The 13,189-nt window shown below is 44.3% G+C and overlaps 1 protein-coding gene across 6 annotated transcripts in view; it reads right to left on the bottom strand.

Moving 5' to 3' along the window:
• The window catches only part of sypl2a (synaptophysin-like 2a), a 31,287-nt gene extending 18,320 nt beyond the window's left edge, over positions 1-12,967 (bottom strand). For 2 of the 6 annotated variants that reach the window (XR_014911664.1, XM_085405437.1), the window contains exons 1-3: positions 12,863-12,938; positions 12,227-12,301; positions 934-1,049 (exon numbers count right to left, since the gene is read on the bottom strand). Coding sequence is in view for 5 of the 6 variants with exons in the window: in XM_085405437.1 (XP_085261563.1) it covers positions 934-1,049; positions 12,227-12,301; positions 12,863-12,910 (239 nt within the window). In the remaining variant the exon portion in view is untranslated. Of the gene's footprint in view, positions 1-933; positions 1,050-12,102; positions 12,169-12,226; positions 12,302-12,461; positions 12,676-12,845 lie in introns of those variants that run through there. The other 4 variants (XM_085405440.1, XM_085405439.1, XM_085405438.1 and 1 more) reach the window with 4 other exon arrangements.
• Positions 12,968-13,189: the final 222 nt, after the last annotated feature.

Here is a 13,189-nt window from a genome sequence, read left to right as displayed (position 1 = left end):
ACCTGATTTTTGTTTCTGAGAAAAATGAAATGCACATGTGAGGACGTTCATTTTAATAGAACAGTGGCAGTATAACGTCTCGTACGTGGATATCAGGCCTTTGTAGAGCAAAACTCTGTATTTTGGTCTAGACAACCCAAAATATGATGTCCACATGTGGACGCCAGGTCCTAGGAGGTTAAGGTCATTAAGGTCATTGGTAAAAAGTCCCAGGGCTTAAATGTGGGCCTCTCCACCAGTCGCTCTTAGAACTGAAGAAGCTTCTCAGATGAGAGCTGACCCGTCCTGAAGAAACTTAAAGAAGTCCACATGTTAGCCTGCTACTACCAGAGAATGGCTAACATCACAGTGTTATTCCACATCACCTGGATTAGATCTATATTCAAACTATGCAGAGATTAGCATGTACTGACTCCAGAGGATGACCTGCAGTGATGTACAACCATCTGCAGCTGTGCACTGACTGACTTGTTCCAGCAGGTTATATTGTTTGTTTTATTTAAAACACAAATGAGCAGGAATAGAGAGGAAACTGTTTTACAGTTGGTGGACATTTATGGGTCTTTGTGAAGCTGGTACCACGAACCCCAATGTGATCTGGCGTATCAGGACACGTGTTTAAGGTTTTGTAAGTGAGCAGCAGGGTGGTTGGAGTAGTTTTGGACATTAGTGTGGACACAAAGGTTAGAAAATGATCCAATTCATCAAGCTGAACTGTAATGACCATTTATTCAGCTTTGGACGGACACATTAGTAAAACAGCTGTACCTGTGGTCCCTCTGTGTAAGTCCTCAAACACATCTGTAAAGCAGAGTTTATGCTTGTGGATCATATCGTACCATTCATTACACTAATGAGGTAAAGGTGTGGACTGGACCTATCAGGACACTGCATCAGAAACTAGACTGGGAGAGTGCCAGTGCTCTTCAGTACCTGAACGGGTAGGCAAAAAACGCCTCTACAGGTTGGTCTCCGTCGGGACAGCTGACTGTGAGGTGGGTTGTCCCAGTGTAACCTCCGATGGTGGCAAAGGCAAAGATTGAAAAGACCTGTTGAAGGCAGAAAAACAGGCATAAAGATGTGTCAGGCGAAGCAGGCACACACAGGGGGAGGCATTCATCTGAAAAACAGGAACTTCAATCTGGTTCAATAAGGATGCATGGGAGGAGACATCAAGCAAAGTCAACATTTATTCATAAAACGTATTTTCATAGCACTACATGTGTTGTTAAGGACCAGCTGTGGTCCCTGAGGACACAGGGATGGATGCACATCTTCTTCCCAGTTTAACACGACCCTCTGAAACCATCTCATCATTTTCTCACAGCCTTCTGCATCTCCTCCTACTCCTTCCTGGCTGAAGTATGCTACAATATTATTACTTTTATTGTATAATATATTTGCTAAACAATATTTCTATAGTAACAATTTCCTGTTAATGAGAGTGCTGGAGGAATATTTAGGAGAAAGTAGCAGTACTGCACTATGAAAACATCACCATTAAACTGTGTTACTGTCAAACAGCATTACATGGTAAATGGTAAATGGCCTGCATTTGTATAGCGCTTTTCTAGTCCATAGGACCCCAAAGCGCTTTACACTACATTCAGTCATTCACCCATTCACACACACATTCACACACTGGTGATGGCAGCTACATTGTAGCCACAGCTGCCCTGGGGCGCACTGACAGAGGCGAGGCTGCCGGACACAGGCGCCACCGGGCCCTCTGACATGGATCAATATCACCACCATGGATGTTTAAGGCTCACTGCACTAACCTCCTGTTAGTCTGTATGTAAATACATCCTGTTCTCTGACAGTTTGTAATGAGCTCCACACAAACAAAAGATGCATTTCTGCAATAAAACCCAGGAGCAGCGTATGACCCGACACACACTGCAGCAGCAGTGAGTGCTCTGTCACATCGTGGCATCAAGAATACCGGACACTTTGACTTGTTTTAATTCTAACCTGACTAGTTGGCAGAATGTAACAGAAAACACAAGATATTACTAAAATACATCATTCTTCCTACTATTTCTAATGTTACTTTTCACTATGTTACAGAGATCTGGGCCTTTTTGTTCATGAACCCTACAAGCTAAACTTTATCAACATTGTTCAAATTTCTACATGAAGCACTACATGTTTAGTTTCATACTAGGGCTGGGCCATATCACACCATTCACGGTAATACCAGTATAACGTCAGGCAACAATAAGAAAATGAAATATGGCGATAGAATATGGGTAAAACGCGCACATAGAGGAAAAAGCATGGCGGTGACGGAGAATGAGAAGGGCGAAAGCGGATCGTTTAGTGAAACAGATGAACCAGAACTGGTTTGTAAAAATGCTGCAGTGGTGTGGAACTGGTTTAGCTTTCGTCCGTCAGATACACAACAAAGCACATTTTTTGTAGAACATGCAAGCGGCCGTCGTTATTACCGTGTTTGTCGGACTAAGGTGCTCGTCAATCTGGGAGTAATCTGGGTCCCAGACTCTGTCTGCTTCAGGTCCCAAAGTCAAACGATCACTGCAGCATCACTGAGAGTTAAAAACTGTCTAAATTCATCTTTAATAAAACGATCAGCATTGCTGCTTTACCAGGTGTAACTATGAAGTTTAACTTCCAGGCATCCATGAAAACAGAATTTATTACATTTAAGGAGTTAGAAGTTAGCAGGAAGCTAGCGGAAGTTAGCTCGCTAGTTACCTAAGCATGATATAGCATGTTCTGACTGAGAGATTTCTGAAAAAAATCAAACGTACAGCTCTGCTATCACTTCCAACATAAATGAAGACAGGAAACTAAACAGCAGTGACGTTTGTACGGTTACTGAAGTTGGGCTAGCTGGTATATAATGATGTGCTACGTGATCGCTAGCGACACAGCTATGTTAGCATAACATAAAGAGTGAAGCTGGAGGACGAACACTAACACTTTTCCACTTATAAAAGTTAACGTGAAGGTTCTTCATGGTTAGAGACAAATGCAATCGCATGGCAGGATGCTGTAAACGGACCAAACTTCAGTCAGGAGAACAACTGAGATAATCCATCCACAATACGAGGTTAGTCATTCATATACTGCAACAACATGGGAATAGAGCAGCTGCTAGAGAATTCAACATTAATGAATCAATGGTACAGAAGTGGAGGAAGCAAGAAGAATGAGTTTAATAAAGTTTGATTTATCTGACTGCTTTGTTTCGCTTAATGTGCCTTATAATCCCGTGCACCTTATGGTCCGAAAAATACGTACTGCACACTGCAGTTTAATGTTGCAAAGCACCTCTTTTTAACTTCAGTGGATATTATACATGGTTATGCTCAGGATATGTCAGCCCATTTCTACTGGAAATGCCTTTTGGTTAAACTTTCAGCAAGGAATTTGCATTTGCACTGTTACATGTTTAAAAAGCTTTAATGTACATAAAAACCAGCTGCTTGTTTAAGTGAAATAAATGGAAGGTTGTCTTTTTGCGCTGGTAAAGTTGTGGAGTTGTATTTTGTCTCGCACCAATTATATCGTCGGTTATATCGTTATCGCAAATGTTCAAATATATATCGTGATAAATATTTTTGGCCATATCGCCCTGCTCTAGTTCATACCCTACATCAAGATATGTTCAAAAGCAGCTTTGCACTGAAATAATAGTGATCCCACAGGCAGGCTCACTGACTCTTACTCGTGCTACATCACCTGTAACACCTTATGATATAAACACTCGTCCTCCTTCCAGTACATCCTTCCTGCAATGACACGATTTTCTTTATCTGCCAAATCACTGAGATCCACTTCAGCACAACAGCTGCAAAGAAGAGCTGCAACACAGGAGCAGAGCCTTGAAACGAACGGCTCTCTGTGCTGCAGTATAGACACCGAGTTAAACTCCCCAACCACAGACGCAGGAACTTCGCAGCCATTAGGCTGGCTGAGGATTTTCAGGAATGAGTTTCATCTTTCAGGTGTATCAGGTTCTCCACTACATTTCTCAGCTCATCTCAGCCTTGCTTGACCCACCCCAAATAAAGCCTCGGGGGCAGACCCCTGTCCACACTTCGCTTTAAACAAAATCCTACATTCGTATGTAGTATATCGAGGAGATAGATGTCAAAGGTCACCTAAAATCAGACCCCGCAGGTCACGCTAGCAAAAACAGCCCGAACACTGGCTCTCTGACAAACTCACGTTCATGTTTACAAGGTGTGGCATAGACAGCAGTCTGACATTCAGTGGTGTCACTGTAACATCTTCCATGCAGAGGAATGCAGCTCCAAGGCCCACAATGCCATGAAACAGCACTCAGCCCGCTGTGTAGGAAGCAGAGATGTTCCAGGACTCATTCTTACTCCACTAACCACCACAAACTAAAACACTCAGATATTCAGCTAAATTAGAGAACAGTGTACATTACTGTTACAGCACCATGTGACCTGCTCTACCACCTGAGCTACAGCCACCACTTCCCAGTTTGGTCCCAGCTGCTGTCTTGACTTGAGTGTAGAACAAGGCTCAAACAAACAGAAGCAAAAACAAATGAAAACCCTCAAAGCTAAGTCGGACAGCGTGGCGTGAAGGCACAGTTCTGTTTCACCCCTGCACCCCTCCATCCCTGTCACCTGTCCAAATTGACTCCTGTGGCCGTCAACTTCTTCTGAATGACAATTTCAGCAGGTCGTAAACGAACCTTTGGACTATCAGAACAAGCTAAGCTAGTGGATGTTAGACTACGTTCACTCTGCAGGTCTTGATGCTCAATTCCGATTTTTTGATCAAATCCGATGTTTTTGTCTGCTTGTTCACACTACAAATAAAATGCGACAGCAAACGCGCTCTAGTGTGAACGCTCAGAGCGCCCGCATGCGCAAAAGCAGACGTCACACACAGCGCGCTCTGCTTAGACCCAGAGCAACAGTATGTTTGACTGATGGCCTTAATATAAAGACTTCGGACTTCACGTTTCCCAATTTTTGCTTTAAGTTATTTTGTTATTTACATAATAATGTGAATAACCTAATAATGATCCTTATTGCTGTTTTAGAGGAGCGCTGCTTCAAAGGATAGCTGCAGATTTCTGTCAGAATCTGCAGATTATACAGGACAAAGAAAATGTTCACGTTTCTCCAACGTTGTGTTCCCAGCAGTCTCACCGGATGGCCAGGATGCGTTCGCGATGTCTTATCGGGCGCTTCTCCGGAGCTGATAATTGGCGTCTGTCTTGTGTCAGTGACGTAAAAGACTTGACCGTTCACACAGCAGTCGCTTTCTAAAACATCGGATATGTATCGGATTCAGGACCACATACGAAAGTGACCCAGATCGGATTTGAAGATATCGGATTTGTGCCGTTCACACTGTCACACCATGATGGGATAGATGGGTCGCAGAGGGTCAAAAACATTTTCGGATTTGAAAAATTGGGATTTGATGCGCTTTCGCCTGCAGTGTGAACGCAGCCTTAGACTAATTCATGTCCTCCAACAGGCTCTTTATGCTTTTCATCGCTCTACTTTCTCACTGCCAAAAAGTGACTAGTTGAAAGTAGGGCTGGGCGATATATTGACTTTTTAAATATATCAATATATTTTTATAAGAGATGTGACAATATCCTTTATATCGATATAGTCTATGTTACGTTATAATTATAGTTGTGGAGCTGCAAGTTTGCCTCTCTTTTGTCTCTGCACTGCGTTACTCCGCCTCTCCTTCACTGAACAGAACCTCCCCCCTCGCAGGCAGGACGGACACGGCAGCTGCCTCAGAGGAGCTGCTCGGTAAAAAGAAAACAGTTGGACATTTAGTGCTGCAGCGTGACGTTAACGCCGTAACTGCATTAACGGGGCAAATCTCTGTTAAGGAGTTACCGCGGATCGCCCCGTGCGTGGGGCTGCACGGCGTCAACGTGTTAACGAGCTAACCGCGCTAACGCCTAAAATCCTTTCATTTTCTCAAAAATCGACAGAGCGCCTTATGTATGAATCCTGGTTGTGCTCACTGACCGCGAACCGATTTTATGCGGCACACTGCGCTCAGAAACCTTTCAGGTTTAGACATTAGCTTTGCTGAGCTACGGAGCCGCAGCGCTTGATGCATTGTTGGAGCATTACGCTGAGGAGCCTCGCGGAGCGATACGTACTCTGCTTCAGCGTAATGTTACCGTACTGAGTGCATAAGGGCCATAAACGGCTCCTGTTCAGCGGTGGTTACAGAGAGGATCACGCAGTAGACCCTGGGAACAGAGCAGCTGCTTGTTATTCTGCTCGGCCTCTGGTAGTTTACATTTTGACTGCACAGCTTTTTGTTATGCACAAAAACAGCACTGTTTCATTTATGGAGCATGATTATTTAATAAATGCTGATCATTCTGAGTAATGTTTTCTTGTACATCTGCGCTGTATGTTAATAAAAGTGTGACATCTGGGACACAGTGTGACTAAGAACTCTGTTCTTACTTTATGGCTTTAAAAAACATGAGTATATCGCCATCCAGCTAAAGATGAATGAATGAATGAATGAATGAATGAATGAATGAATTTTGGGTCATATCACCCAGTTGAATGTAATCTAAAGCAGAGAACGAGGTCAGTGGGCCCTGCCATTATCTTTACAGGCTAACTGACGCATCGCTAACCGGACTGACCCTCGGCCAAACCCCTGCAGCCCAAAAACTCGGCGCTCAACTGTTTCCCACCAGACCACCGAACCCACGGCTTTGAAATGTCCTCGGTGAAGGAGAATCATCTGTGACGGCCTCGCAACTAACAGTGGACTCACTGGCTCCACTATAAAGGACCCAGAGCCTGTAGTGATGAGCCGGCTGTTGCTAACAGTGTGGTGAACACGCTGAGGGGCGGGCTTATTAGTTGTGTAATCTCATTGGTACAGGGTTATTTGATGCCCCATGCTGGTACATTTTGGCGTCCTAAACGTTATGCAGCCATTCTTCACCGTTGTTGAGAAACGCCATCGATGTGTTCATCTAGGTTCATCTTTTGTTAACACTATTAGAAGGACATTGCGGCTACAAGTGGCCCGTCTCTGAAAGGCGGAGTGGACTCTGCGTTAGCAGTAGGGTGAGGAGTTGAGTCATTTGGGGGGACTGAGATAGAGCTGCTACTCCTCCACATGGAAAGGACACGGCTAAGGCTGACAGCAGCCGTCCCATGGTACATGGAAGCAAAGACTGAAAGTGGCCGTGGGATGTACGAGAACACGTTCATTTCAAGGCTTCTGTAACACTTTTCAGACTGAAAGCATGTTTGAGATATTTTATAAAAAGCTTTGTTCACAAGCCAACACAAATATAGATGGTCAGTAAGGGTCTGAGCCACAGGCCTGAGGCTGGGTCTATCTATTAATGAAAGGCCTGGTTTTCAGCAGTGAAAGCCTGCATGGAAGCACAGGGCAAAGCTCCAGCCACACAGACACACATGCTCATAAACATGAACACACACCACCTCCTCATCCAGGGGACCAAACAGCGTCAGCACTCTTGTTGTTTGCTGTCAGAAAGACTCCAAGGACAGAGGAACAGTGATTTACATTTATCAAGGAGGATGCGGCAACACCGCCAAGTTCTTCCACGACAAATGAAGAGCGTCTCAAACGCTGCATGTGAACGTCTCCCACACCACAGAACACGTCAAATACCCGTCTTAGCTCGGGTGGAGTACGGCCGACAGGTCGGACAGCCACTTCGGTGCCACTGAAGTCTTGTTAATGCTCGCTCGCGAACACTAATCTTCTTCACTAACGGGGACCTGGATCTGATGCTGGTGAGGGGAACCTGGCAGAGAGCCGGTGAGTCCAGCTGTTTTATTCAGCTTTTACCTTCGGACTGTGAATATCTTAACATGCTGAGGAAGACTGCGCGTGGTGGTGGAGTGGCGGCTGTTTTAGGAAGAAGCTGCCCTGCAAGCATCCCCGCCCCACACTCGGTGCAGCTGTGTACAGACCTCCGTAATATCCCAAGGACTTTGTTCAAGACTTTTCACACTTTTTAGCTGGTCTCGTACTTTGATAAACCTGAATTGTTGGAGATTTTAATATTGATGCGTGTTGCCCCTCCAGTCTGCTGGCCAGAGATCAGTCTGATAAGACTGTCTGTGTCGGGGCCTAAACAGGCTCATACATATTGTGCTGTCTCTACAGTTACCGGTCCTAAACATGAAAATATGTTGCCATCCATCCATCCATCCATTCGCTTCCGCTGATCCTTTTCAGGGTCGCGGGGGGCGCTGGAGCCTATCCCAGCTGTCATAGGGCGAGGGGCGGGGTACACCCTGGACAGGTCGCCAGTCTGTCGCAGGGCCAACACACAGGGACAGACAACCATTCACACTCACATTCACTCGCACATTCACACCTAGTGACAATTTGGATTTTCCAATTAACCTATCCCCACAAGCTGCATGTCTTTGGACGGTGGGAGGAAGCCGGAGTACCCGGAGAGAACCCACGCAAACACGAGGAGAACATGCAAACTCCACACAGAAAGACCCAGACCGAACTCAGGACCTTCTTGCTGTGCAGCAACAGTGCTAACCACTGTGCCACCGTGCTGAAAATATGTTGCATTTGATATATTTTTATCTCACACCTCTTATTCCAACACATCGTTGTAGTGTGTTTAACCCATCTGCAACAACAATTTTCTATTGCTTTTAAAAACGTTGTAAGATCTCCCCTCGGCTTTGGTACATCTCATTTTTATAATAAATGCAAAACTGTCCTTGATGAGGTTGCTGCTTTACAAACTATGAGTGTGAAACCACAACCGGACCCGTGGATAAATGACACCACTCGTTCAGCCAGACGAGAGAGCAGGACGGCTGCAAGCGGAAAGACGACGTCGTTTCCCATCCTGAGCGACCGTCTGTAACAGCAGAAGAGTCCATGTTTTTCTGATGTTGTTGAGCTCCAACAATCCTCTGGGTCTTTTTTCAATGACTGACTCTGCTCTGAATATTTCCCAGTTCAGTTTGTTATCAATAAGATAAAACAGCTGCCCTCACACGACCTTTCTAAAATATTCACCAGCTGTTTTTGATCAGTTTGAGCCTGTGTGCCTTGATCAGATGGAGGAACGATGTAATGGCATGAAGACGTCATTTTAAGATATATATTCTCGATTCCTCGGTCCCCTCAGAGTCCAGGCCTATCTCAGAGCTTCCCTTCCTCTCAAAGATTTGGGAAAAGATTGTGTTTGTTCAGTTGCAATCTTTTGTAAATGGACACGATGTTCTTGAGAGGTTTCAGTCTGGTCTTCAGGCTCTTCACAGCACTGACACTGACATTCGAACGTATCGCGATATATATCGTGTACTGTGATACAGCCAAAGAAATATCGTGATATTAGATTTCTATTCTCATAGCAGCCTAGTTCTGCTGGAGGTTTCTTCCTGTTAAAAGGGAGTTTTTCCTTCCCACTGTCGCCAAAGTGCTGCTCATAGGGGGTCATATGATTGTTGGGTTTTTCTCTGTATCTATGAAGCGCCTTGAGGCGACTTTTGTTGTGATTTGGCGCTATATAAATAAAATTGAATTGAATATCGCCCAGCCCTGCTCTGAACCTCTCCTGAATGACTGAACTCCGCCTATCACAGAATACATCCACCTTTCCAACAAAGGCGTGGATCTTAGATGTCCAGTAGTGTTAACAATAAGATCCAGCTAGATTAACAGATTTATGTCGATCTATTCAGTGAATCGTAGCAGCCCTAATATTTACTTTATCTACTGAAGACATTCTTAGTTACTGTGCATACGCTTTCTGTCAACATGCCATGCTGTCTCATGGTGCTGCTCTTTATAAACAGGGTCCGCAGGTGCGCATGCGCTGTCAAAATAAAAAACGCGCACCAGATAAGAAGTTGCAACGCACGTTTGCGTACATAAGATTTTCTGGAGGAGGACAGACATTTGTTTAGAACTCTTAGAGATGTTGAAGAAGCTCCTTTAAGCAATTACTGTGATGTTCCTCCACCTCCAAAGAAATGCCAGGAGGAGTCCGAACCACAAAAGAAGCACGTATTCTCAGAAAAGTGGTTGCAGGAGGTGAGCTGGCTTCAAACAAATGATGAACGCACAGAGATGTGGTGCAGAATGTGCCGTGAAAATCCCACTCTAGTGGACAAAAACAGTGCCGTTTATATAGGAACTAAAAACAGCGCATGCACACCTGCGGACCACTTATGTGCAGCCCTGCTTATAACCTCTCTGTGATGCTGGGGGGTCGGCAGGGTCAGGTTTGGATGGACAGCATCACTCTGTAACTGATTCTAAAGAGTTTGAAAAGAAAAAGCCAAATAAATCGTGTCTTTAAGACAATGACCCACAGATGATGTAATTATTGTCCGATTCTACATATCAGGTGTAATTGTAGGTAGGGCTGTTCGATGTAACGATATATAGCGGACGACGATATAAAAACGTCGTTTCATTTCACGCTATCGTTTGTTTCGTGGTGTCGCAAAATAAACTGTTTACGGTGATATTTTTTCATGTTCTGATGTCGCTGTAGGGCCTACATTCATTTCTTAAAGGTCTCTCTGTCTTAGATTTAATACAACCACACTACGGACGACAAGCGCCTGTTTTTACATGTTGTCGTTAGCAACAACGACGGTAACACCATCACGTGGCTCCGCTGTCCGCTTGTTTGTTTTCCACATAAACCTTTCACAATAAAGCTCAAGATCCTGTTGAGACTTTTCAAAATAAACTGAATCATGTCAAAGATGCAGATTATTTACGGATGAGAAGCAACAAAGAGCCGCCAGGTGCTAAAAATAAAGCTCAGACTCAAACTTTGAAAGAAAACGGCGCCGTTACAACTTGTGTCTAAACATGTGTCGTTTCATGCATCGTTAAAACACTCGACTCAGCTACACGACGCACAGCTGGAAACACTTCACGCAGGTCGAGCTGCCCGAGATTCACAGACTTTACAGAAAATGTTACATGTTTGTGATTTATATCGTTACCGGACGATGGATGTCTGATATCAGGATATGAGACTTTGGTCATATCGCACAGCCCTAATAACAGATAGCACAAAAGTCCTCTGTGTTAACTTCAAAGAGTTCACACTGGTGTTGACTGTCTGCCTTAAATATGTAAAACAAATGCAACTACAAACCAACTACACAGCATCAGCTCTGAACACAGCACAAACAGCCAAATCTCTGCTAGCTGTAGCTCAGGAGGAAGGGCAGGTAAACCACTAACTGCAAGGCTGATGCTTTGATTCCCGGTGGCTCCAGTGCCAGCTCTGAATGCCAAAGCTTGCTGGGTGAGATACTTAACCTCAGGTTTTCCTCCAATGCACAAATTTACTATTCAAATGTTAGACAGCACATGTGCGAATGGGTGTACGAGGCTTTGTTTCTCTTCTTCCAGGCTGATTTTCATCTTTCAGATTAGAATGTCTGGCAAGCAAATAAAATATTGTCAATAATAAATACAAGACTGTATTTATGGGCTTTTGTGTCGAGCTGTTAGGAAACAAAGGGTTTATATATATATGATTCACAGGTCAGTGTTAAACAGCTGTAACAAAGAAACCCATTTATAAATGCTCAGCTATGAGACAGCTGCCGTCTGTCAACAAACCAGGGCGGCTCAACACTTTGGCACAGTGGATAATTCTGCTGGCTCTTTGTTTACGTTGTTGAAACAAACATTACTGTGCATTCCAATGGAACCCACTGACAGGAAAAATCAGCAGATCCGACCTTAGAGTCATTTAAACAAGTCCGCGCGTGGATTTGGTGGTGCTCAAAATACACAGAGCACCACCATATGTGCAGGCACACAGGGCTCAATCCTAATGTGTTTCTTTCCTTCATGATCAGTCTATTCGGAGTCAAAGGGCAGTTGCGCTCAAACACAAGTGAGATTTACAGCTTGATCCAACACAAGCCAAGCAGCTGCCACTCCACATCAAATTCACCCCACGGTTCAACAACAGCAGGTACCAGCCGCACTGGGAGTGCCACAGTGGGATTCCCCAGTCCAATCAGGTGTTATGGTGTGATAAAAGCGGACACCCTGTTCTAGGTTAACATGAGGAAACTGAGAAATAAAACTTACCAGTTTTATTACTGGTGCCAGGAACATGGACAAATGACTCCTAGGAGACATCGCAGCGAATATTCGACACTTCACGCTGATTGGGATGAATAATGTACAAAGACATGTTTGTGACAGTGCTTACCCATTCGAGGACACGAATAAATCCCAAAGGCTCCTTCAGCGGTCCAAGGTCCAGAGAAAACCCAGCCATCGCTTTCTGTGCACCAAAGACACGCAACCAGGTATAAACGAAAAGTACCTCTGCAAACGGCGAGACGTGTTGGTCACCTTGCAGCTAACTGACGCTGCCCTGGTTAAAGCAGCTGCATGCTAACGCTAGCTCACGTCAACTTAAGCACTTTAAAAGACTCACAAACCTGAACAGTGTCCATCGAAGTGTGTAAAAACTAGCAGTCAGTGTCCCGGTACTACTTTTGTCAGTTTGCATGGAAAGCTAACTTCAAGTTGCTCCGTCTGTTTTCTGCCGACGACATAGGAGCTAACAGCAGGGGGCAGTCTCAACTGTGCACGGACTAGTGATGCGCGAATCATGAACGAATCGTTCAGTACTCGAGATTCACTTTACTGACTCGTGAATCATGATTCACGAGTCCAACTGACTCACTGACGCATCCCTGTTGCTGTTAGCAAACTAATTCCATTAGTAGAAATATATCTAGCTTATAATTAAAATTGTGTGGAAAAAAACAACAGACAGTTTCTTAACAAAAACATTTCTGCTCTGAACATGAAGAACAAACCCTGAGTAGAAGCTCACATCAAGACAACAGCTCCTCAGTTCACAGTAGCATCGCTCTGCTAACATGCTAGCAGCACATTTAAGTTACTCACCCCCTCCCTCCTGGCTCACAGCTTCTTCTTCTTCTTCTTGGTTGGCAACCAATGTTAAGGCGCATTACCGCCCCCTGGCTCACAGCTCAGTGGACATTTAGATGAGAAAATATATATTTGACACATATGAGGAAAATACTAATAAAATAAAAATAAAAATAAATGTTCCCATTAGAAATCTTTTTTTGCTCTATAAAACTAGTTGTTTTTCTTTTTCAATCACTCATCTTAGCAGTAGGATTTACATGAAAAG

Source organism: Rhamphochromis longiceps, linkage group LG5 (genome assembly GCF_057381845.1).
Source record: "Rhamphochromis longiceps isolate RC_006_pf linkage group LG5, R_longiceps_female_GT1.1, whole genome shotgun sequence".
In the NCBI taxonomy this organism is placed as follows: domain Eukaryota; kingdom Metazoa; phylum Chordata; class Actinopteri; order Cichliformes; family Cichlidae; genus Rhamphochromis; species Rhamphochromis longiceps.
The sequence above is the reverse complement of the archived record's forward strand: the minus strand, read 5'-3'. Positions and strand labels throughout refer to the sequence as shown.